The 27,776-nt window shown below is 37.8% G+C and overlaps 1 protein-coding gene across 1 annotated transcript in view; it reads right to left on the bottom strand.

The window, feature by feature from the left end:
• KLHL2 (kelch like family member 2) overlaps positions 1 to 27,776 on the bottom strand; it is a 126,289-nt gene that overhangs the window by 41,775 nt on the left and 56,738 nt on the right. The window contains exon 5 of the mRNA XM_082838949.1: positions 13,337 to 13,499. Coding sequence (XP_082695075.1) covers positions 13,337 to 13,499 — 163 coding nt within the window. The remainder of the gene's footprint in view (positions 1 to 13,336; positions 13,500 to 27,776) is intronic.

Genomic DNA, 27,776 nt, shown 5'->3' with positions numbered 1-27,776 from the left:
CCCTTCCTCTCTATAAACCCTAAAATAAATTGTTTCACAAATCCTGGGAACCTTTCTCTATAGTGCCACAAGAAATCATAAGATCTAGTGGTATAAGGGATCTGAAAGGTCACCTGACCACAACTTTCATATGTAAGAGGAACCTCTATAATGTTTACATTCAATGGATATCTAGCTACAGTTTGCACACATCAGCAGAGAACAAAGCAGTCACCCTTGAGCATTTACTATAAGCTTCTTTTTCTCCTTATTTTGTAACATTGATACTACTTATGCCCACCACAGAACAAGATTAAGTTCTTTCTCTCATGAAATTCCTTCAAACTTTTACAGAGAGCATTATATTCTCCTGAATTTTCCTTCTACAGTTTATAAATTCCTAAGTTTTTTGACAACTACTTCTACAACATGGTTTGGGGTCTTCATCATCATCCTGGCTGTGAATTCAGTGCTTCAGTTCATCAGTCTCTCTGAAAACAATAACTGAAAATGAATTCGGGACTTCCCTGGTGGTCCAGTGGTTAAGAATCTGCCTTCCAATGCAGGGGATGCGGGTTCAATCCCTGGTCGGGGAACCAAGATCCCACATGCCGCGGGGCAACTAAGCCCATGCGCTGGAACTACTGAGTCAGTGGGCTCTAGAGCCCACGAGCCACAACTAGAGAGAAGGCCGCGTGCCGCAACAAAGAACTAATGCAGCCAAATAAATAAATAAATAATTTTAAAAAAGAAATTAAATGAACTCAATTCCATAGATATGGTCTGACCTAGGCAGAACAGAATGAGATAATCACCTTACACCTTTCTAGACACAATTACATTACTGATTGCTATTGAATCCACTATCAACAAAAACCCTAGCAACTTTGGATTGGTTTGGCCAATACAAGCCTAATACTTGTCACAAAGCTGAGATAAGAAATTCTTCCTTTTTGCTAAATGAATTCTTATTCAGATTACTGTGTCTCAGTAAGGTACAGTAAAAATTAGCAGCTACTGCACATTGGCAGCTACTGAACATTGGCAATAAATATACAGACTTTGAAATATACACACTCTGAATTACCTAAAATGTAATGCTACAGGACAGAACATCTCAGAGTCTAGTCTGTTTCCTGTACTCTTATCCAGGGTTAGTTCCCAGATTCACATTCTCCTCTCTATCTTCACTGCCCTAGTTCTCACTGTTACCAACCTCAACTACTCTTTCCAGTCCTCTCACCCACATGTTGACAGATTATTCTGTTTATAGCACACAGCTAGCATCGTGGTATTAGTGATTTGCCTCTACTAGTTTACCCTGGCACTGAGTAAAGCCAACCAGTAATTATACTGGCATTTGATAATCAGTTCCTTCTCTCTCAGCAAACCTCATAACTGCAACAGAGCATGATTCCCAGTCGTATGGACTATGCCGTGGATATGCAACATACGTTGAACACATATTTGTACGTATATAATGTACATAGGCATTCTTCCTTATATATAAGGAATTTCTTCACTCTGTAGAGCAGTTTAACTTTGCTGTTTGCTTCCCTCCTGCAAATAAAATAAGCATATCAAGAAATGAGAGATAGTCTCTAAGATCTGTCACACCAGGTCTAAAGGGCTCAGGTCCCTCATCCCAAATGAAGTGAACAATACAAATCCAAAGTTCTGCGTGTTCTGTTTTGTACCCTGTGATAAGGTACAAAGTAGTCTTTATATTTGATTTCTACACAACAAGCACCTTTTTGATCAAAATTAAATGCTGCAAGGGGCTCCTATAATTCCTCTATACTCCATCCAGTGCAGAATCTATCTGAGAAGTGAGGTTAAGTGCATGGATACAACAACAGTATTTTAGACCCACAAACAGCTTACCCCTGAGAGACAAAGTGTCTGGGGGAAAATAAAGATATCTCTAGTCTTCATTTTCTTAATTAATAAAACGACAGTTTTAGACTAGATAACTGCTAAGGTTCCCAACTAGTGCTAATACTCCATGAGTCTTTCATTCTGAATACTATTAGTCTCTAAGGGAAAAAAAATTCATATATATATCTCCAGCAGTTCCATTAACACAGACAGTTTGGTGAAACCTGAAAAGAGCTAACTCACCTCAGCTAGAAAAACTGTCAACAAAGCAGAACAGAGAAACTGCATGTAGTTTGTTAGGACATAAATGAAGACCATAATAAGTTTAAGAATATAAAAATGATTAATTCTTTTAAGAAGTGTCATTTAAGTCAGCTTAAATTCAATCAAGAAGTGGTGTACATCAAATGCTTTCACAGTTCTGCAAAGGAAGAAATCTTCTGTATCAGTAAATTAACATTGAGACAGACCCTCGAATAAGCTGCATCTATTCTTTAGTACGCATATCACAAAGTCAAGACTGGTAATACCATTATTAGAACCACTCTTTCAAGTTTCCTTCAAGAGGGCAGATTTCAAAATCATGAGCTTATTTTGACAGATGTTTACCCCAAGCAGTGATTCCTAGCCTAAATTACAGAAGGGTGGGCAAATGACTGAAGTAAACTGACTGCAGAAGAAAATGTTATGGGACCAGCTCTCAGAGAGGATAAGGCATAATCTAGATATACCAAATTTGGGTGCGACTTGACTACTACTGGCCTATAAACTCCTTTGAAGCAGGGGTTAAATCGTATTGAGTCTGTCATCACCCACAGCAGTTTGGCACATAAAGAGTGTAGCTCTGAAAGGACTGACCACTGGGTCTAAGCTGAGCAGCCAAGAGATGACTGGGAGAACTGGAACCAGAGAACACATATTTATGAAGAAATACAAGAGCATGAGAAGGCAGGAATATGGTCAGCGCAAAGGTTGAAACCTTGGGAGTTCCAAATACCAACAAGGTTCAACATGCCCTAGAGTTGTGCTCTAAGGTGGCAAATGGGTTTATGGAAGGAAGACAGTAGTCTCAAGGAGGTAGGAAGAGGGAGGCTCAAGGGAGACAACAGTATAGATTTTGAAGTTGCTGATGACAAGAGAAACAAAGTACAGAGGGAAAAGACAATACAGGTGTCAGACTTAATATGATTGGAGGCCTGGAGTCCTAGAGAGCGTACTGCAGACTGACAGAAAGTGCAGAACCGAGGACAGTGACAGAACAACAGTCTGGAAGTCTACCCTCCTACCCACCTAGTGAGTCGGAGGGGAGTGCCCCTTAAAGAAGTTTGCCCCCAACATGCAGGTATGGGACAAAGCAAAGTTTCATTTAAGACAAAGGGAAAGGGTACACACAAGAAAACAGCTGGGCATATAAAAACGTTTGATCAGTGTCCAAGCATGGTGGGAAGGCTAAAGTAGGGCATTATGGGGTGCCTGGACAGGCCTAGGATATATAAACAGATAATAGGGTTAAGAGCAAGAAGAGAACAGGAAATAAACTGAAAGCATGTCAGTGACCTGAGGACTTCTTCACAGGTAGTCCTGTTACTGAGGAATGTCAGGTCCCTCAGTTTCAGCTAGAGCACTGGTTTGAATATGATACTAAAAATGATACTAAGCAAAGGTCAGTTAGAACCAATATTAAGCAGCTTCTCAAATTTTTAATGCGGGGAGTGGTGAGATGTAGGAATGACTAAGAATCGGGAACTTACTCTTTCCCTTAAATTTGTTAGAAATTCTCACAATTCAACCACTGGTAACTTTTGTTTATCAACAAGGAAGGTTGAATAAAATTCTTATTTCAAGTTAAAAATCTAACTTCCAAAAGAATTTTTTGCTGGGACTATAAAAATGCACCTGAAGTCATAAGTTCAGTTTTTATCTCCTCTATATTTTTAGTTCAGCAAAAATGCTCAAAACAAAGGTCTTAATGATTTGGGAAATGAGTAAAACATGAACACCAATCAAAACACAAGTCCATAAACCAGCATTCTCCAAACAAGTCCATACTCTTGGCATAGGTGTGAAATTTTGCGTTTTTAGGTATAGAGCAAAAATAATTTCACACAGCTTTTCTGCTAAGAAAACAATTACTCAAGAGCATAAGAAAGGCTGATTACAGTCCAGAACACCAGGTCTCAACATGCAGGTCATTTTGCCTGACTGGTCTGGTGGCCCTCGGTGGTCCATGGTTTGAGGCTGCTACGACCCTGGAAAAGCAGAGTGGGCCGGGGGGAAGGGCTGTGACTGAAGCAATGGGAGGGGGTCACCAGGATGGGCAGTGCAGATTCTCCCCCAGTGCTGAGACCTCCGACCTTCCCCACTAGGTTTCCCATATTTTTACTTTTCCTAAAGATGCTGATATATTAAAAATGAACACGAGTTCATAGAAGAGATTCCCATGGACCATTTTAATTCTTTCATTACACCTGTACAATTTAATTCAATTATAATGAATAAGACACAGCTCATTTCCAATCTGCAAGAGAAAGGAATGAAGCAGATCTTCTGCCCAGAAGCTCTGGTGAGTTTTCAGAGGATAAGGAGTGCTCCAGTCTCTTAAGCGCAGTCACACTTAGGATCAGGATGTACCCTGAGGTTATGCAACTTTCTTCCCTTTAACCTCTCTCTCCCTCAGCCCCTCTTTCTCCTCCCTGCTTCTTTCCATGTACGTATGTACTTATGTATTTAATAACTCTTCTATTGCTCCTTATTTCTTCCTTTCCTTCTTTCTTGCCTGTATGTCACACAGCCCACTTATAAGCCCACTGCCTAGGATGGGGGAAAAAAGTTAAGATATTAACTTCTTCTATTGTCATTGTTCTGGGAATACCTTCAGTCTCCTAGATTTATTTATATGCTCAAATTTGAACTTGAAAGTAATTTAGGAGTTTGGGTAGGGCTTCTGGACACAAAAAATGTTTGAATTGTAAAAATAAAGGAGAGAGGGACTGAAAAACAATGATTTATTATGGCATAAAAAGAGAACTCTAAGTATATTCCTGTTGACTCCCTACCTCCACACCTCCTGTTTGCTTAAGATATAAACAACATCATATATTTTCACTATGAAGAACAACTATTTTACTTTAGTATTATACTGGATTATTTATTTTAGAAAGTTTGTGGCAACTAGTTAACAATACCCCAAAGATATGGAAATAGCTTGATTATACAAAGTTGGTCACTGTAATTTTATTTCTTTAAAATTATAAGGATGAATTATGTATATGAAATAATATTACTGAATTGCTTCAAAATAATATTGGAGAGGGCGCTTTCAAGATGGCAGAGGAGTAAGACGTGGATATCACCTTGCTCCCCACAAATACAACAAAACTACATCTACATGTGGAACAACTCCTACAGAACATGTACTGAATGCTGGCAGAAGCCCTCAGACTTGCCAAAAGGGTCTTGGTACTGTGGCCCCGTGTCAGGCCTGAGCCTCTGAGGTGGGAGAGTCGAGTTCAGGACATTGGTCCGCCAGAGACTCCCGGCCCCACATAATATCAAATGACAAGAGCTCTCCCAGAGATCTCCATCTCAACGCTAAGACCCAGCTCCACTCAATGACCACCAAGTTACAGTGCTGGATTCCCTATGCCAAACAACTAGCAAGACAGGAACACAAGCACACCCGTTAGCACAGAGGCTGCCTAAAATCATAATAAGGTCACAAACACCCCAAAACACACCACCGGACACGGTCCTGCCCACCAGAAAGAAAAGATCCACCAGAACACAGGCACCAGGCCCCTGCACCAGGAAGCCTACACAACCCACTGAAACAAACTTACCCACTGGACGCAGATAACAAAAATGACAGGAACTAGGACCCTGCAGCCAGCAAAAAGGAGAACCCAAAAACAGTAAGTTAAGCAAAATGAGAAACACACAGCAGATGAAGGAGCAAGGTAAAAACCCACCAGACCAAACAATGAAGAGGAAGTATGCAGTCTACCTGAAAAATAATTCAGAGTAATGATAGTAAAGATGATCCAAAGTCTTGGAAATAGAATGGAGAAAATACAAGAAACGTTTAATAAGGACTTAGAAGAACTAAAGAGCAAACAAACAATGATGAACAACACAATAAATGAAATTAAAAATCCTCTAGAAGGAATCAATAGCAGAATAACTGAGGCAGAGGATGGGATAAGAGACCTGGAAGATAAAATAGTGAAAATAACTACTGCAGAACAGAATAAAGAAAAAAGAATGAAAAGAATTAAGGACAATCTCAGAGACCTCTGGGACAACATTAAATGCACCAACATTCGAATTACAGGGGTCCCAGAAGAAGAAGAGAAAAAAAAAAGGGACTGAGAAAATATTTGAAGATATTATACTTGAAAACTTCCCTAATATGGGAAAGGAAATAGTTAATCAACTTCAGGAAGCACAGAGAGTCCCATACAGGATAAATCCAAGGAGAAACATGCCAAGACACATATTAATCAAACATTCAAATATTAAATAAAAAGAAAAAATATTAAAAGCAGCAAGGGAAAAGCAACAATTAACATACAAGGGAATCCGCATAAGGATTCCCATAAGGTTAACAGCTAATCTTTCAGCAGAAACTCTGCAAACCAGAAGGGAGTGGCAGGACATATTTAAAGTGATGACAGGGAAAAACGTACAACCAACATTACTCTACCCAGCAAGGATCTCATTCAGATTCGACGGAGAAATTAAAACCTTTACAGATAAGCAAAAGTTAAGAGAATTCAGCACCACCAAACCAGCTCTACAACAAATGCTAAAGGAACTTCTCTAGGCAGGAAACATAAGAGAAGGAAAAGACCTACAATAACAAACCCAAAACAATAAAGAAAATGGTAATAGGAAAATACATATTGATGACTACCTTAAATGTAAATGGATTAAATGCTCCCACCAAAAGACACATATTGGCTGAATGGATACAAAAACAAGACCCATATATATGCTGTCTACAAGAGACCCACTTCAGACCTAGGGACACATACAGACTGAAAGTGAGGGGATGGAAAAAGATATTCCAGGCAAATGGAAATCAAAAGAAAGCTGGAGTAGCAATTCTCATGTTAGATAAAATAGACTTTAAAATAGAGAATGTTACAAGAGACAAGGAAGGACACTACATAATGATCAAGGGATCAATCCAAGAAGAAGATATAACAATTATATATATATTATATAACCCAATATAGAAGCACCTCAATACATAAGGCAACTGCTAACAGCTATAAAAGAGGAAATCAACAGTAACAGAATAATAGTGGGGGACTTTAACACCTCACTTACACCAATGGACAGATCATCGAAACAGAAAATTAATAAGGAAACAGAAGATTTAAATGATACAATAGACCAGATAGATTTAATTGGTATTTATAGGACATTCCATCCAAAAACAGCAGATTACACTTTCTTCTCAAGTGCGCATGGAACATCCTCCAGGAGAGATCACATCTTGGGTCACAAATCAAGCCTCAGTAAATTTAAGAAAATTGAAGAAAATTGAAATCATATCAAGCATCTTTTCTGACCACAACGCTATGAGATTAGAAATGAATTACAGAGGAAAAAATGTAAAAAACACAAACACATAGAGGCTAAACAGTATGTTACTAACTAACCAAGAGATCACTGAAGAAATCAAAGAGGAAAGCAAAATATACCTAGGGACAAATGACAATGAAAACACGATGATTCAAAACCTATGGGATGCAGCAAAAGCAGTTCAAAGAGGGAAGTTTATAGCTATACAAGCCTACCTCAAGAAACAAGAAAAATCTGAAACAAATAATCTAACCTTACACCTAAAGGAACTAGAGAAAGAAGAACAAACAGAACCCTAAGTTAGCAGAAGGAAAGAAATCATAAATTTCAGAGCACAAATAAATGAAATAGAAACAAAGAAAACAATAGCAAAGATCAATAAAACTAAAAGCTGGTTCTTTGAGAACATAAAAAAAATTGATAAACCTTTAGCCAGACTCATCAAGAAAAAAAGGGAGGGCTTCCCTGGTGGCACAGTGGTTGAGAGTCCACCTGCCAATGCAGGGGACACGGGTTCATGCCCTGGTCCAGGAAGATCCCACAAGCCTCAGAGTGGCTGGGTCCGTGAGCCTTGGCCGCTGAGCCTGCGCGTCCGGAGCCTGTGCTCTGCAACACGAGAGGCCACAACAGTGAGAGGCCCGCTTACCGCAAAAAAAAAAGCAAAAAAGGGAGAAGACTCAAATCAATAGAATTAGAATTGAAAAAGGAGAAGTAACAACTGACACTACAGAAATACAAAGGATCATGAGAGATTACTACAAGCAACTATGTACCAATAAAATGGACAACCTGGAAGAAATGGACACATTCTTAAAAAGCACAACCTTCTGAGACGGAACTAGGAAGAAATAGAAAATATAACCAGACCAATCACAAGCACTGAAATTGAAACTGTGATTAAAAATCTTCCAACAAACAAAAGCCCAGGACCAAATGGCTTCACAGGCAAATTCTATCAAATATTTAGAGAAGAGCTAACACCTATCCTTCTCAAAATCTTCCAAAATATAGCAGCGGGAGGAACACTCCCAAACTCATTCTAGGGGCCACCATCACCCTGATACAAAAACCAGAGAAAGATGCCACAAAGAAAGAAAACTACAGGTCAATATCACTGATGAACATAGATGCAAAAATCCTCAACAAAATACTAGGAAACAGAATCCAACAGCACATTAAAAGGATCATACACCATCATGAAGTGGGGTTTATCCCAGGAACGCAAGGTTTCTTCAATATACACAAATCAATCAATGTGATACACCATATTAACAAACTGAAGGAGAAAAACCATATGATCATGTCAAAAGATGCAGAAAAAGCTTTCGACAAATTTCAACACCATTTATGATAAAAACCCTCTGGAAAGTAGGCATAGAGGGAACTTACCTCAACATAATAAAGGCCATATATGACAAACCCACAGCCAACATCCTTCTCAATGGTGAAAAATTGAAACCATTTCCACTAACATCAGGAACAAGACAAGGTTGCCCATTCTCACCACTATTATTCAACATAGTTTTGGAAGTTTCACCCACAGCAATCAGAGAAGAAAAATAAATAAAAGGAATCCAAATTGGAAAAGAAGAAGTAAAACTGTCACTGTTTGCAGATGATATGATACTATACATAGAGAATCCTAAAGATGCTACCAGAAAACTGCTAGAGCTAAACAATGAATTTGATAGAGTAGCCAGATATAAAATTAATGCACAGAAATCTCTTGCATTCCTATACACTAATGATGAAAAATTAAAAGAGAAATTAAGGAAACACTCCCATTTACCATTGGAACAAAAAGAATAAAATACCTAGGAATACACCTACCTAAGGAGACAAAAGACCTGTATGCAGAAAACTATAAGACACTGATGAAAGAAATTAAAGATGATATAAACAGATGGAGAGATACACCATGTTCTTGGATTGGAAGAATCAACATTGTGGAAATGACTGTACTATCCAAAGCAATCTACATATTCAATGCAATCCCTATCGAACTACCAAAGACATTTTTCACAGAACTAGAACAAAAAATTTTCAATTTGTATGGAAACACAAAAGACCCTAAATAGCCCAAGCCATCTTGAGAAAGAAAAACAGACCTGGAGGAATCAGGCTCCCGGACTTCAGACTATACTACAAAGCTACAGTAATCAAGACAATATGGTACTGGCACAAAAACAGAAATATAGATCAATGGAACAGGATAGAAAGCCCAGAGATAAACCGATGCACATATGGTCACCTTATCTTTGATAAAGGAGGCAAGAATATACAATGGAGAAAAGATAGTCTCTTCAGTAAGTGGTGCTGGGAAAACTGGAGAGCTACATGTAAAAGAATAAAATTAGAACACTCCCTAACACCATACACAAAAATAAATTCAAAATGGATTAAAGACCTAAATATAAGGCTAGACATTACAAAACTCTTAGAGGAAAACACAGGCAGAACACTCCATGACATATATCACAGCAAGATCCTTTATGACCCACCTCCTAGAGAAATGGAAATAAATACAAAAATAAACAAATGGGACCTAATGAAATTTAAAAGCTTTTGAACAGCAAAGGAAACCATAAACAAGACGAAAAGAGAACCCTCAGAATGGGAGGAAATATTTGCAAACGAAGCAACTGACAAAGGATTAATCTCCAAAATATACAAGTAGCTCATGAAGCTCAATATCAAAACAACAAACAAGCCAATCAAAAAATGGGCAGAAGGGCTTCCCTGGTGGCGCAGTGGTTGAGAGTCCGCCTGCCGATGCAGGGGACACGGGTTTGTGCCCCGGTCTGGGAAGATCCCACATGCTGCGGAGCAGCTAGGCCCGTGGGCCATGGCCACTGAACCTTCACGTCTGGAGCCCGCGCTCTGCAACGGGAGAGGCCACAACAGTGAAAGGCCCACGTACCGCAAAAAAAAAAAAAAAAAAAGGCAGAAGACCTAAATAGACATTTCCTCAAAGAAGATATACGTATTGCCAACAAACACATGAAAGAATGCTCAACATCAATAATCATTAGAGAAATGCAAATCAAAACTACAATGAGGTATTACTTCACACCAGTCAGAATGGCCATCATCAAAAAACCTACAAACAATAAATGCTGGAGAGGGTGTGGAGAAAAGGGAACCCTCTTGCCCTGTTGGTGGGAATGTAAGTTGATACAGCCACTATGGAGAACGGTATGGAGGTTCCTCAAAAAAATAAAAATAGAACTACCATACGACCCAGCAATCCCACTACTGGGCATATACCCTGAGAAAACCATAATTCAAAAAGAGTCATGTACCACAATGTTCATTGCAGCTCTATTTACAACAGCCAGGACATGGAAACAACCTAAGTGTCCATCAACAGATGAATGGATAAAGAAGATGTGGCACATATATACAATGGAATATTACTCAGCTATAAAAAGAAATGAAATTGAGTTATTTGTAGTGAGGTGGATGGACCTAGAGACTGTCATACGGAGGAAGTAAGTCAAAGAGAAAAACAAATACCACATGCTAACCCATATATATGGAATCTAAAGAAAAAAAAAAGGTTCTAGGGGCAGGACAGGAATAAAGACGGAGACATAGAGAATGGACTTGAGGACACAGGAATGGGGAAGAGTAAGCAGGGACGAAGTGAAAGAGTGGCATGGACATATATACACTACCAAATGTAAAACAGATAGCTAGTGGGAAGCAGCTACCTAGCACAGGGAGATCAGCTTGGTGCTTTGTGTCTACCTAGAGGGGCAAGATAGGGAAGGTGTGAGGGAGATGCAAGAGGGAGAAGATATGGGGATTTTTGTATATGTATAGCTGATTCACTTTGTTATAAGGCAGAAACTAACACACAATTGGAAAGCAATTATACTCCAATAAAGATGTTTAAAAAATAATAATAATAATATTGCACAACAGGATACAAAAATTCATGAAGCTGTAGATGCATGATTTGCATACTTTTTTATATGTCCATTAGACTTTATTAAAAAGTTTACATATCAAAATAATAACAGAGGAGGAGAAGTTAAGAAGGGTGTAGTTAAAACAAGATTATCCATGAATTGACAACTCATGGTGAGGTGGGTGGTGAGTACTATTCTATTTTTGTATGTGTTGCAACTTTTCATAATAAAAGATGCTATAAAATGTTACTTTAGAAACTTGAGCAACTGTAAGATTCAGATGCATGGTATAAAAGCAGTATATCTTTTAAATAAGACTTTGATTTAAGGTTTAGTGCATTAAAAATGAAAAATCAAATTTTCTTTGCAATTTTGTTGAAACTGACAATTTTTCCACAAAAAATTCTTGTCATAATTATGAAGGAAGACTCTATAAACTACGATGTATAGGTGTAGTAATTCTTGTGGAAAATTGTTCACATTCTGTCGTATACTACAATAAATTTATGATTGTAAATAAGAGAAAGAAATAATAAAATCTGTCTCCTAAAGACACAGTCAATAAGTTGGTTCTGATATGAGTGAAACTAATAGTTCTAGTATATCATAACTATGTATGGACATGTTTTGCATTAATTCTATTTTATTCATTCCCTCTCTATCTCTTAAGATTCAGTAATATTTATCAAGTACCGTGAGATAACCAGCAGCCCTAGAGAGATATATTAAATGCAGATTACATATTATATGCATTCCCCAACTTACAGAAGGGTTATGTTCTAAAAGTTTTTCTGTAAATAAGCATTTTGGGACTCATATCACATTTTCCCACTGAAACAATTTTATAAAAGGTAGTTAGGTCAATCAGGCCACCCCACAGAAATCTATAAAGTTCAAACTTACTGGACCTATTACATTTTACTGCAGCGCTGTGGGCTTTTTTTTTCCCCAACTAACCACCTTGTACGACTATTTCTTTGATAAATGCAATAGGGATTCTAGGAATACTTCTCTTGTCAGAGGCTCTGTGTACACATACACACACACACCCCTTACCTGGGTCTATGTGCCAAAATGTTCCTTAGTTATCAGAGTATGCAGAGTGGAGCAGAGTTTAGATGAGGGGCTCTTGCATTTGAAGGCTGCAGGAAGTTGGGGTTCTAGAGCTTACTAAGGGGCAGTAGTCTTGGGAGGTTCTATGGTAACTGTTCCTACTGGGTGTCACAGATATAGGGCAGAGATGGGGGATTGTAACTTTCACCAGGTTTATCTTCTAGAAAATCGTTTTTTTAAAAAATTAGACACTTCCTAATAATCACTTTTAATATGAATTTTTAAATGTTTATAAACTCAGAGCAAAATAAATTATAGGTTACTTTTATGTACTTTAGCTGCATCCTAAGCTATAACAATAATCTCTTCTCCCTGACTGGACAGACACAGGCCTCCCTCCACCCACCCCAGGGAGAGGATGCCAGCAGGAGGTCCTGGAAATGAGTGTTTAATCTAAGGAGAGGGATGCCTCTATTTGGGATCAACTTTTCTACCCCACTCCAAGGCAACTAGGTTTCTTTGCTTTGAATATTTTTATGCCACAGAATGTTTCCTTGGATACAAGAAAAAGGTGTAAAAAGCCACAGAGATAAAATGACTTAATTTCATATGTAAACACTTTCTTATATGCCTATTAATTTGGTAATTTGAAAGAAAAATACATAGAGATTCAATATTTACATAAAACTACTAGGCCTAATACCACATACAGTTTCTTCTTTTTTCTTTTAAATTCAGAACTCCATGAACATGCTTCAATTATGCAGTGCTACCATACCATTATAAGATTGTAAATATATTTTTATAAAGTCCAGGTCCATAAATATGACACAACTTTCCAGATTCACTATAGAATCATATCAGAAATCAAGAGTTGCAGATTCTTCCCTGTCTCAAACTCAGCTGACGTTTATTCCACTTGCCTGCATAGGTGTTGGCCTTGTTCAGGAGGTCTGTGCATGCGTGCATATCAGCGAAAGCCCGGATTCCTAAGCAGTTGACAGGGTGAAGCTGAGATTCCAAAAATTCACAGCAAGTCTTCTTCACATCCTGTAACTGTAACAGACCAGCTGCTGGGAGAAGTACCTATAACACACAAGTAAGCATGGTTAGGCAACTGGCTAGGAAAAGTTTCACTGTTCACTGTGTCTATAGAGGGCTTAGGGGTCCAGCTACAGCTCAAGATCTGCATCCAGACCCCAGCATCCCAAAGAAGAGTAATGTAACAATTATTTGCAAAAAGGGTGATGCCTCCTTCCATTCCCCATAATTTCTATGGAATCTTTCAAAGATCTCTTCTTGTTCACAAGAATATAAGAGATATCAGATCATATTAGATTAATGATTCTTTTCATAAGCAGAAACAAAATGTTCCTTTGAATTTTAAAAACATAAATTATTAGGCTATTAGGGGGTGCTATGGTTCAGTGAAAATGGTTTTCTTCCCTTAGTTCAAGCAGTCATGAGCTTCAGTGAATTTGTGGGGAAGGGGTGAGCACAGAGTAATATATGCCACAACAAAGCCTCATTCTGTTTTTCCACTGTCTCTGAGTAACACCACAAACTGCTTTCCTTAGGGGGATAGAACAATTTAAAACTCCACAGTCTAACTACAATCAAACAGTTTCTCTGAAATGTAATGTATGTGCTAAAACAACCCATAAAGAGTAATTGCCTAATAATAACTTTTTAATTTGTATTTTTATTTCAATAACTCCAAGAGATTTTGTATTAATTAGGTTATTCTTTGGGATTTAACCAGTATCTTTACTAGAAATACTACATCCAACACTACAACTGCTTTTCAAATAGGTCAATGATGGAAAAATTCTTCCTTGTAAGTGAATTAGTATATGCTATGTAAAGGACCATATTTGAAAATCAAATTGGAAAACTTCTTAAAAAAAACTTCATAAAACTTCATAAAAAAGAAGTTTGCAAGTCCTTCTATAAAAGCCAAAGGGAAAAAAAAACCTATCAGAATAGTCAATTTAAGAAAAGGTCACATTGGCATATTAGCATAAAAAATAAATAAGATCTAAGTTCCTTCCAGAACTGACTTCCATACATGCCAAGCTGCAGCCCAAAGAGGAAAAGAGATAGTAGTTTTGAATATCCTTTACAATTTCCCTAAATGTATGTAGTAAGTCCTAAATGTGGAAGAGAAAGAGTGCATTCGTATCTTTCTGTAACACAAACTACTCTATTTTCTTAAAGGAACCACAGCAGCTTTAACTCTCAGATCTAAAGGCTGTGGGCCCGCATGTACACAATCAAATGGTTATGAAGCAAGGACTAAGAGGACAACTCTTTGTGTTTTAGTCCAACTCCAACAACTAATATTAGTTTTTTCTGAAAACAAGGAAAGAGTACCTGGTGATAATGTCTTTTCCTTCTAAATTTAACAAAAATAAAGTGTAAATAATTCTGTTTATAGTCGAATCTTTTATATAATATATATAGTGTGTTTCATTATGTTATGGGAATGAATCTCCATGGAAGGCTTTAGTTGCTGACAATTTGCAAGTTGGAGTTTTTCTACACTGGTATAATTGTGCTCTGAAGTAACGTAAAGTACATTCCAAGATGCTTAACTGTGCAGCCATTTAATTCAGCAAATACATATAGTTAAGTGGTCTTCAGCATAAGATTCAATCTCTGTGAAATTTGCACAAATATCAGTAGTAATGATCACCCACCTAATCAGCATCTTCCCAGAGACAACAAAGTGTAATACAGTAGTACTCAAATTGCTTCGTAATACAGAAAGACAGGGATCCTTGAGGGGGAAAGCAGCCAAGCAGAAGCAGGTTCACTCACGCATTGTTGGTGAGTGTGTACACTGGTTCAACCTCCATGAAGAGCAATTTGTCTACTTAATCAAAATTACAAATGCACATATCCTCCAACCCAGAAATTTAACCTACAGATACACTAACATGCACAAAAGCTCACACACACAAGACATTCATTAGAGCATTATTGTGGGTAATAGCAGAAGTTAGAAAAAAGCCTAAATGTCCACCGTAAGGAGACTGGTTAAACACTGGTGATCATCCATTCGATGGAACACTGCAACCATTCAAAAGAATGAGGAAACTATATGAATGGGAAAATTTCTAAGATATATTCTTAAAGGAAAAAAATCAGCAACTGGTTCATACTATGCTGACATACACATACACACCCATATTCATATACATATCCACCTAAAAAAGCAGCTATATCAGACTTTTAAAAATTTATTTTGCTTCCTTGACTTCAACTTCATCACTACCAAGTCTAGACCTACCCTATCAGGAGACTGAAATTCATAAAACTGTAGAATCCCAGATCTGGAAAGGATATGGCAAGTCATATAGGCCAGAGATATAAAAGTTATTTTAATTGTAGGCCACATGGCTAGAGATTCACATATAATTTTTTATTGATGGCAATGATGGGTCAAATGGTTCCATGCCTGGCAAACATAAGTACACCTTAAATGTTAGTAACATGTGTAAAATGAATTTATTTATATTTTACTTTTATCAGTAAATCCTTCAAAAATGCCTCAGCTTTATGATGTAATTTTACTAGGATTAAACTTCAATAGCTCATAATTATTAAATAATTATATATGCTTCAAAAACAATTAATAACTGGCCCAGGCTTACTAACATGATGAAAACAGGAAAGCAGCTGGGACCACACCAAATGCCCATATTACTCTATGTATCAGACAACCAGCTAAAAAACCAAACAAACAAAACATGCTCAAATTACAGATGAACCATATCCCACAATCAGAATCAAACAGCTGGCGGCCTATGAGCTAGATGCCTTGGGATCAAGTCAAATCAAACCTCCTGATTTGTCTGATGAAGAAACCAAATCCTAGATAGGCCAAAAGATCTGAACAAGTTGCACAGAGATAGTGATATAAAATTCACCAACTCTTTGGTCTATTACTCTTTCCACTACCTTGAGCCCACCTGTAGATGCAGAATGGAAGTGCTTGTCTAATTTCTAAATCTGCAATGTTGCTCTTTTCAGAAGAGTAATAAAGACGAAAATCACTTCAACCAAATTCATGCAGTTTGCTTCCGTTTACTGACTAATTACTGTGTCGGGCACTGTCTTAAGCACTTGACAGGCAACAACACCTCATTACCCCCATTAGACACAATGAATACAAAGGCTGGGAGAAGCAAGTAAGTTGCCCAAGGTCACACACCTGGATGGGATGCTAGGAGAGAGGTATTAACCAAAGTGGGTATAATGCTTTTAGATGGCACAGACGAACATTCTCATGTTAATACTTGGGAACATCTTTAAAGTTACTGTCTATTTATTTCAATAAAATAAATTCTTAAGGAAATTTAAGCAAAAACTGAGTCATGAAGATAAAAATATTACGTATTTAATAGTATGAGCACTACAGAATATAGCAAATCATGAAGGTGGCACACAAATTACTGATTTGGGAGATCAGATTTAGTATCCTAATCTTTCAATATCGGATATCATTCTGGCTTCTGTGGTTTTTACATATCGCTGAAAAGGAAGATGTGCTTTTTAATCTGGGGGGATCATAATCCCATGGTTTATTTTCTACAAAGTGGATTAACTGTACAGTTAGTAACAAATGTGGGAAACACCTATATTGTGAAGAGGTGGTTTCTTAATGTGCTATTCAGGTCACAAAAATATCTTGGGCATTATAATTAAGAGATCTGAAGAATAAATTTATGTCTCTAAAACTAATTTTCCTGAGCTCTCTAAAGAAGTAATTGAATAGTGCTGCTTCATATATGAAATGGAAGTATATATATATATATATATATATTTTTTTTTTTTTTTTAAAGAATAGCTTTATTACTTTGCCAGGCAAAGGGGGACACAGCAGCCTCCTGCCTCAAAAAACTATGTGTTCCAACCCAGGAGGATTTGATAAGGCGTTTTATAACAGTACTTCCCAAGGGATGGGTTGCTGACAAGATTACGGTGTGTGCAGGGTCTTAGGTCCTTGGTCTCCTAATCTTTTTTTTTTTAATTTTTAAATTTAATTTATTTTTTTATACAGCAGGTTCTTCTTAGTCATCAATTTTATTCACATCAGTGTATACATGTCAATCCCACTCACCCAATTCATCACACCACCACCGACACCCCACCGCGGCTTTCCCCACTTGGTGTCCATATGTTTGTTCTCTACATCTGTGTCTCAATTTCTGCCCTGCAAACTGGTTCATCTGTACCATTTTTCTAGGTTCCACATATACGCGTTAATATATGATATTTGTTTTTCCCTTTCTGACTTACTGCACTCTGTATGACTGTCTCCAGATCCATCCACGTCTCAACAAATGACCCAATTTCGTTCCGTTTTACAGCTGAGTAATATTCCGTTGTATATATGTACCACATCTTCTTTAACCATTCATCAGTCGATGGGCATTTAGGTTGCTTCCATAACCTGGCTATTGTAAATAGTGCTGCAATGAACATTGGGCTGCATGTGCCTTTTTGAATTATGGTTTTCTCTGGGTATATGCCCAGTAGCGGGATTGCTGGATCATATGGTAATTCTATTTTTAGTTTTTTGAGGAACCTGCATACTGTTCTCCATAGTGGCTGTATCAATTTACATTCCCACCATCAGTGCAACACGGTTCCCTTTTCTCCACACCCTCTCCAGCATTTGTTGTTTGTACATTTTCTGATGATGCCCATTCTAACTGGTCTGAGGTAATACCTCATTGTAGTTTTGATTTGCATTTCTCTAATAATTAGTGATGTTGAGCAGCTTTTCACGTGCTTCTTGGCCATCTGTATGTCTTCATTGGAGAAATGTCTATTTAGGTCTTCTGCCCATTTTTAGATTGGATTGTTGGTTTTTTTAATATTGAGCTACATGAGCTGTTTATATATTTTGGAGATTAATACTTTGCCCGTTGATTCATTTGAAAATATTTTCTCCCATTCTGAGGTTTATCCTTTTTTCTAGTTTATGGTTTACTTTGCTGTGCAAATGCTCTGAAGTTACATTAGGTCCCATTTGTTTATTTTTGGGTTTTTTTTCCATTACTGTAGGAGGTGGATCAAAAAAGATCTTGCTGTGATTTATCTCAAAGAGTGTTCTTCCTATGTTTGCCTCTAAGAGTTTTATAGTGTCTGGTCTTATATTTAGGTCTCTAATCCATTTTGACTTTATTTTTGTGTATGGTGTTGGGAAGTGCTCTAAATTCATTCTTTTACATGTAGCTGTCCAGTTTTCCCAGCACCACTTATTGAAGAGACTGTTTTTTCTCCATTGTATATCCTTGCCTCCTTTGTCATAGATTAGTTGAACATAGGTGTGTGGGTTTATCTCTGGGCTTTCTATCCTGTTCCATTAACCTATATCTCTGTTTTTGTGCCAGTACCATATTATCTTCATTACTGTAGCTTTGTAGTACGGACTGAAGTCAGGGAGTCTGATTCCTCCAGCTCCGTTTATTTCCCTCAAGACTGCTTTGGCTATTTGGGGTCTTTTGTGTCTCCATACAAATTTTAAGATTTTTTGTTCTACTTCCTTAAAAAATGCCATTGGTAATTTGATAGGGATTGCTTTGAATCTGTAGATTGCTTTGAATAGTATAGTCATTTTAACAATATTGATTCTTCCAATCCAAGAACATGGTATATCTCTCCATCTGTTAGTATCATCTTTAATTTCTTTCATCAGTGTCTTACAGTTTTCTGCATACAGGTCTTTTGTCTCCCTAGGTAGGTTTATTCCTAGGTATTTTATTCTTTTTGTTGCAGTGGTAACTGGGAGTGTTTCCTTAATTTCTCTTTCAGATTTTTCATCATTAGTGTGTAGGAATGCAAGAGATTTCTGTGCATTAATTTTGTATCCTGCTACTTCACCAAATTCATTGATTAGCTCTAGCAGTTTTCTGGTGGCATCTTTAGGATTCTCCATGTATAGTATCATGCTGTCTGCAAACAGTTACAGTTTCACTTATTCTTTTCCATTTTATATTCCTTTTATTTCTTTTTCTTCTCTGACTGCTGTGGCTAGGACTTCCAAAACTATGTTGAATAATAATGGTGAGAGTGGATATCCTTGTCTTGTTCATGATCTTAGAGGAAACTCTTTCAGTTTTTCACCATTGAGAATGATGTTTGCTGTGGGTCTGTCATATATGACCTTTATTATGTTGAGGTAGGTTCCCTCTATGCCCACTTTCTGGAGAGTTTTTATCATAAATGGGTGTTGAATTTTGTCAAAAGCTTTTACTGCATCTATTGAGATGATCATATGGTTTTTATTCTTCAGTTTCTTAATATGGTGTATCACATTGATTGATTTGCATATACTGAAGAATCCTTGCATCCCTGGGATAAATCCCACTTAATCATGGTGTATGACCCTTTAATGTGTTGTTGGATTCTGTTTGCTAGCATTTTGTTGAGGATTTTTGCATCTATATTCATCAGTGATATTGGTCTATAATTTTATTTTCTTCTAGTATCTTTGTCTGGTTTTGGTATCAGTGTGATGGTGGCCTCACAGAATGAGTTTGGGAGTGTTCCTTCCTCTGCAATTTTCTGGAAGAGTTTGAGAAGGATGGGTGTTAGCACTTCTCTAAATGTTTGATAGAATTCACCTGTGAAGCCATCTGGTCCTGGACTTTTGTTTGTTGGAAGATTTAAATCACAGTTTCAATTTCATTACTTGTGATTGGTCTGTTTATATTTTCTATTTCTTCCTGGTTCAGTCTTGGAAGGTTATACCTTTCTAAGAATTTGTCCATTTCTTTCAGGTTGTCCATTTTATTGGCAGAGATTTGCTTGTAGTAGTCTCTTAGGATGCTTTGTATTTCTGTGGTGCCTATTGTAACTTTTCCTTTTTAATTTCTAATTTTTGATTTGAGTCTTCTCCCCCTTTTTCTTGATGAGTCTGCCTAATGGTTTATCAATTTTGTTTATCTTCTCAAAGAACCAGCTTTTAGTTTTATTGATCTTTGCTATTGTTTTCTTTGTTTCTATTACATTTATTTCTGCTCTGATCTTTATGATTTCTTTCCTTCTGCTAACTTTTGGTTTTGTTTGTTCTTCTTTCTCTAGTTCCTTTAGGTGTAAGGTTAGATTGTTTGTTTCAGAGTTTTCTTGTTTCTTGAGGTAGGCTTGTATAGCTATAAACTTCCCTCTTTGAACTGCTTTTACTCCATTCCATAGGTTTTGGATTGTCATGTTTTCATTGTCATTTGTCCCTAGGTATATTTTGATTTCCTCTTTGATTTCTTCAGTGATCTCTTGGTTATTTAGTAATGTACTGTTTAGCCTCTATGTGTTTGTGTTGTTTACGTTTTTTCCCCTGTAATTCATTTCTAATCTCAGAGCATTGTAGTCAGAAAAGATGCTTAATATGATTTCAATTTTCTTAAATTTACTGAGGCTTGATTTGTGACCCAAGACATGATCTATCCTGGAGGATGTTCCATGTGCACTTGAGAAGAAAGTGTAATCTGTTGTTTTTGGATGGAATGTCCTGTAAACATCAATTAAATCCTGGTCTATTGTGTCATTTTTCTGTTTCCTTATTAATTTTCTGTTCGGATGATCTGTCCATTGGTGTAAGTGAGGTGTTAAAGTCCCCCACTATTATTCTGTTACTGTCGATTTCCTCTTTTATAGCTGTTAGCAGTTGCCTTATGTATTGAGGTGCTCCTATGTTGGGTGCATATATCTTTATAATTGTTATATCTTCTTCTTGGATTGATCCCTTGATCATTATGTAGTGTCCTTCCTTGTCTCTTGTAACATTCTTTATTTTAAAGTCTATTTTATCTGATATGATTATTGCTACTTTTGATTTCCATATGCATGGAATATCTTTTTCCATCCCTTCACTTTCAATCTGTCTGTGTCCCTAGGTCTGAAGTGGGTCTCTTGTAGACAGCATATATATGGGTCTTGTTTTTGTATCCATTCAGCAAGCCTGTGTCTTTTGGTTGGAGCATTTAATCCATTCACGTTTAAGGTAATTTTTGATATGTATGTTCCTATGACTACTTTCTTTTTTGTTTGGGGTTTGTAGGTTCTTTTCTTCTCTTGTGTTTCCCACTTAGATAAGTTCTTTTAGCATCTGTTGTAGAGCTGGTTTGGTGGTGCTGAATTCTCTTAGGTTTTGCTTGTCTGTAAAGCTTTTGATTTCTCCATCGAATCTGAATGAGATCCTTGCCGGGTAGAGTAATCTTGGTTGTAGGTTCTTCCCTTTCATCACTTTAAGTATGTCATGCCACTCCCTTCTGGCTTGTAGAGTTTCTGCTGAGAAATCAGCTGTTAACCTTATGGGAAATCCTTTGTATGTTACTTGTTGTTTTTCCCTTGTTGCTTTCAATAATTTTTCTTTGTCTTTAATTTTTGCTAATTTGATTACTATGGTCTCAGTGTGTTTCTCCTTGGGTTTATCCTGTATGGGACTCACTGCACTTCCTGGACTTAGGTGGCTATTTCCTTTCCCATGTTTGGGAAGTTTTCGACTATAATCTCTTCAAATATTTTCTCAGGTCCTTTCTCTCTCTCTTCTCCTTCTGGGACCCCTATAATGCGAATGTTGGTTCGTTTAATGTTGTCCAAGAGGTCTTTTAGGCTGTCTTCATTTCTTTTCATTCTTTTTTCTTTATTCTGTTCTGCAGCAGTGAATTCCACCATTCTGTTTTCCAGGTCACTTATCCATTCTTCTGCCTCAGTTATTCTGCTATTGATTCCTTCTAGTGTAGTTTTCATTTCAGTTATTGTATTGTTCATCTCTGTTTGTTTGTTCTTTAATTCTTCTAGGTCTTTGTTAAACATTTCTTGCATCTTCTCGATCTTTGCCTCCATTCTTTTTCTGAGGTCCTAGATCCCCTTCACTATCATTATTCTTAATTCTTTTTCTGGAAGGTTGCCTATCTCCACTTCATTTAGTTGTTATTCTGGGTTTTTATCTTGTTCCTTCATCTGGTATATAGCCCTCTGCCTTTTCATCTTGTCTGTCTTTCAGTGAATGTGGTTTTTGTTCCACAGGCTGCAGGACTGTAGTTCTTGCTTCTGCCCTCTGCCCTCTGGTGGATGAAGCTATCTAAGGGGCTTGTGCAAGTTTCCTGATAAGATGGACTGGTGGTGGGTAGAGCTGACTGCTGCTCTGGTGGGCAGAGCTCAACTTTAATCCACTTGACTGCTGATGGGTGCGGCTGGGTTCCCTCCCTGTTGGTTGTTTGGCCTGAGGCAACCCAGCAGTGGAGCCTACCTGGGCTCTTTGTTGGGGCTAATGGCAGACTCTGGGAGGGCTCACACCAAGGAGTACTTCCCAGAATTTCTGCTGACAGTGTCCTTGTCCCCACAGTGAGCCACAGTCAACCCCCACCTCTGCAGGAGAGCCTCCAACACTAGCAGTTAGGTCTGGTTCAATCTCCCCTGGGTTCACTGCTCCTTTCCCTGGGTCCCGATGCGCACACTACTTTGTGTGTGCCCTCCAAGAGTGGAGTCCCTGTTTCCCCCAGTCCTGTTGAAGTCCTGCAATCAAATCCCACTAGCCTTCAAAGTCTGATTCTCTAGGAATTCCTCCTCCCGTTGCCAGACCCCCAGTTTGGGAAGCCTGACATGGGGCTCAGAACCTTCACTCCAGTGGGTGTACTTCTGTGGTATATGTTTTTTCCAGTCTGTGAGTCACCCACCCAACAGTTATGGGATTTGATTTTACTATGATTGTGCCACTCTTACCATCTTATTGTCACTTCTCCTTTGTCTTTGGATGTGGGGTATCTTTTTTGGTGAGTTCCAGTGTCTTCCTATCAATGACTGTCCAGCAGCTGGTTGTGATTCTGGTGCTCTCACCACAGGGAGTGAGAGCACGTCCTTCTACTCCATCATCTTGATTCAGGTTGAAATGGAAGTATATTGATACAATAAACCTCTATAGCCACAAAGCACTATGACCTAATGGAAAATTTTCATTTGTTTCCTTTTCAATATGCTTCACTAGTATTAACTCTGAGATTGATTTTTAAAATCCTAAGGCACTCTAAGATCCTGAAGTGTATTACAAAATGTCAAAGAAAAAGCAATTATATTGTTAATATAGTCTGAGTATTAATGATATATTCTAAGAATCTAAAAGTGATTAATTCCCATTTAGTGTATATATTGAGAGAGGACCACATTCCAAAAGCTAAAACATCTCTCTTGGGTATGCCAAGCCCTACGAAAAAATGTAAAGTAGGCAGTTTGTCTTGGGGTTGGCCCTCACCACTCCTTCCTACAGACTCCTCCTACATTTCCCCCTTAGTTCTATTCCATCAACCCTGATGCTCTCCATTCAGACCCTGGTGCTCTCACCAGGGTCTCAGCTCCTGCAGGTCAATACTACCAGCATCGCTCCATTTCATTTGCTTTGTAAAACTCAGCACTGTCAGAATCAATCTTTACGTATCTGTTCCCACATTGACTCTCTCTATCCCTGCAAAAGAACATATACTCTGAGACAGTAGTCACATCTGTTCTACCCTCTGTTGTATCCTCAGGTAGCAGGAGAATATATAGGTGCTTAATAAATAAGTCAACCTGAAAGTAAATTAATTTGTTACTCTGGTGGGTATTTGTATTTTAAGAGATACAATTTTGGATGTCTTTTGACCCAGAAATACTATTCTAAAATGTATATGGGACACTTGTGTCCTACTGCAAATCCTCTCAGTCCCACCTCTTGTTCAAGCTACCACTGCAACAACCAAGTGCAAGTAGGACTTGATCACCTTTGTGAAGATGTAACTTACCAGTGCCTCACCCCGGCCCCTACCATACCTGTCTGTGGCTGCCTACTGGGGGTGCACTTAGGGACCCACACATGCACAACCTGGAAGCACAGGGGAAACAATGCTTATGGGACCACCCTGGACCAGTGGAGAATGGTTCAAAGGAAGATGACAGATAAATGCTTCCCCATTTTCTTCCCCAAGCAGATAGCTCTGAGACACATTTCATAAGGCCCCTGAAAAGGTCCTGGTGAAAATAAACATGTCACATTTATATCTATACCACATTTTGAAATGGTTTTCCCTCCTTTTCAATTCAAATCCCCCATATACTCACTGTCACTCTCTTGGATCACTTTCTAACTAAACTAACTGCCCAAAAGCTTTGCTTTCGGGGGAACCCCAGTCTATTATACTACACATGGAACAAACTGTGGATGTGGATATATTTAGTTATAATATTAATTACAGTGCTGTTTATAATATCGAAAATTGAAAAGAACTTACATGTCCAATAACAATGGGTAGATTATGCAAATTCTATATTATCAATAAAATTGAATACTTTGTAAGCAAAGATGTCCCTCGGTTTCCACTGGGGACTGGTTTCAGGATCCTCCAAGGATACCAAAATCCACAGATGCTCAAGTCCCTTACATAAAATGGTGTAGTATTTGCATATAACCTACACATATCCTCCCATATACTTCAAATCATCTATAGATTAATTATAATACCTAATAAAATGTAAATGTTATGTAAATAGTTGTAAATACAGTTTAAATGCTATGTGAAAAGTTACCAGCACACAGCTTTTTGGAACTTCCTGGAATTTTTTTTTAAATATTTTTAACCTCTGGTTTGTTGAATCCACACATGTGGAACCTGAAGATATGGCGGGCCCACTGAATTAAAAGAGATATAGTAGATAAATAGTTAATGACTAGGAAGAATGTTCCTAATATATTTAGTATAAAAAGCTAATTTCTAAACAGTCCCCTTTTTTGTAAGTACACATACACATAAACACAGAGACAGTACTAGAGGAATATTCCACAATTGTTAATGGGGATGCTATCTCTGGTTAACAGTAGTATGGAGGCTTTCTATTTTCTTCTTTTTATCTTCTAAATTTTCAATCATGAATATGCACCATTTAAATGGTCACATATTATTCTAAAGAAAGTCAAGGAGAAGCAAGTAAAGAAATGCCTTTCTGGACCTCTAGAATTCTAGCCAATACAGCAATGGTAAGTGAGCTGTTTATTTAGTGACTATCACCCACCACTCACCATAAACTGCCTCAGTTTGGCCTGTCCTCTGAGTACCATGAAGCTGAAAGGCCTTTAGTCATAAAGCTAGTGTTTTGTAGAACAGTAAGATGTTCTACACATTCCTCTTCTTGTTCATGTGAATAGCAATCTCTTTAAGTGCTCGGAGAAACATGAAGTAAAAGAACATGCCAGCTGATTAAATAAACTTAACTCCATATGCTATCATTTTGTTAAACAGAAAAAAAAATTCCCATCGAGATATGTTGATTTCCAACATATGGAGACACATAAAGCCTAAACATTTTATACTGTGGAGATGTTTTCTGCAATAAACAAAGAAGTGGGGGGAAAGCTACCGCTGACTCCTGAAGACAAGTAGAACACTTGGCACGGAAGACACCCAGGCCAAACAATGAGCACCCATATGACACTCTTACACCAGCTGCACATTTTAAAGTAAGAAGCTTTCATCCTACTTCACATTGTCTGACAAGCCAAATTACATATAAGATGTTTCACTTAGACAAGTACACTCCTTCTGCTTGGCTATTAGGATCTGTAGTTTATTTTCAGCTTGGGTACTTATTCCATAGGGGGAAATAATTTATGTAGTAAATCTTTTAAATCCTGAGCCATTAGCAGGGTGTTTATTAGAAGATATACCATGGGGTCTGATTATTCCATAGATGTAAGATTTCCAGATGTCTAGGAAAACATGCAAACACGATGCTCACAGCTCAGTCCCTATTAACGTTACAGTCAGTGTACTGCTAAAAAGCAAATTTTTATTAATTTCCCAGCCATCTTATAGTCATAACAGAAGCACCTGTTTATTTAAAGTGCCAGGGCTTTGTGTGCCAGGAATGACGTGAAAACATGTAAACAGCTGTCCGAAGGGCAAGAGCAGAGGGTAGAAATTATCCACAAAGTTAAAGAAGCTATATGTTGTTAGACTAAAAAAAGCCTCATTATGAAATATAACCTATAACTTTCATTAGCATATGTCTTCTAAAATCTGCATTTAGTCCCCAATTTATAAATAAGTCATGTTCCACAAGTTTATTTTTTCAACTGGCTACATGACACTCATTGCACATTTACTCATAGAAACAGTATTAAAAATAGTTATAAACCACAATAGCAATGAACATAATATTACTACTTGACTGCTATGACCTCAGGGGGCAGTGGGTACACAGAAGGAAGAAGAAAGTTTCCTTCCTCTTTCTGGGATGTAGGCCTGGCCAGGGACAGAGTTTTGAAATAGGAAGTGTTTGTCGTTGGCATCCTGCCACCTCATTCGCACTTCTACATCTCAAAGCTCTAAAGCTGGGCCGCAGGCAGCCAGTTCTCTGTGCTGTGTACCCAGCTATGATCCTCCACCCAGATCTGCCTTTCCTGCTAAGTGTTTCATCCTCTAAATACACCTACCTCATCTCCCCCTCCGAACACCCTCCCCCCCCAACCCAAGCTCCATTCCTTGGGATAGCTACTGCCAGCAGGGTCAAAAGGAAAGCCATCTTATTATTAATTCATATTAAGAGTTAATAACACATCACCTTCCAGGACAAATTCCTTCCAGAGGTATTTAAAGTTTTAAAAGAGGCTGACTCTTAAGTAGAACACATCTGTAATTGATGTGATTTCCAATGATATAATAAATGAAGGAGAAAGGCAAAGGTAGCACTGAAAGAAGAAATATGGGGGCAATATGGTTTTCAGGCAGGATGAAAGCCCCCTCTCCTATACTACCCTTTTTACAGCTGTTTCTTCCATTATTTTTAACCCAAGTTTTCTCTAAAGTCTCCAACTTAGTCAACAGTGACTCAAATGTACAATGAAGACAGCACCTACCTTGCAGAGTTGTTGAAAAAATTTAAAAAGTTGGTCAACCATTCAACACAGTGCCTGGCACATGACCAGAGTAGCACATTAGCGCTAATTCAAGGCTTTTGTTCTTAGTTTGAACATTCAATCCCATTACAATGAAATGCCACGATTTCCTTTCTCCCTCACAAGATGACGTTCTATGCCAGATCATTCACAATAAGCATAAGGTTGCTTTCTTTTTGCATCAAATATTCTAAAAGTAAAAGATATAATCAGGGACAATTTGGAAAAGAACAAACACAACATACAAAAATAGAAAATATATTTGATACCTCACTAATTATCATATAAATTAAAATAAGAGCATTTTATGACTACTGATTAAAAAAATTAACATCAAACATTCAGGTCAAGGTATAGTAGACCTTGGCCCCTAGCACATTTTTGCTGTCTCTGTAAACTAGTCAGCTCTCTTAGAAAGGAAACAGGCA

Source organism: Leucopleurus acutus (assembly GCF_964270905.1).
Source record: "Leucopleurus acutus genome assembly, chromosome: 4".
NCBI classification, from domain to species: domain Eukaryota; kingdom Metazoa; phylum Chordata; class Mammalia; order Artiodactyla; family Delphinidae; genus Leucopleurus; species Leucopleurus acutus.
Note: the sequence above shows the minus strand (reverse complement) of the source record. Positions and strands in the feature narration are given on the sequence as shown.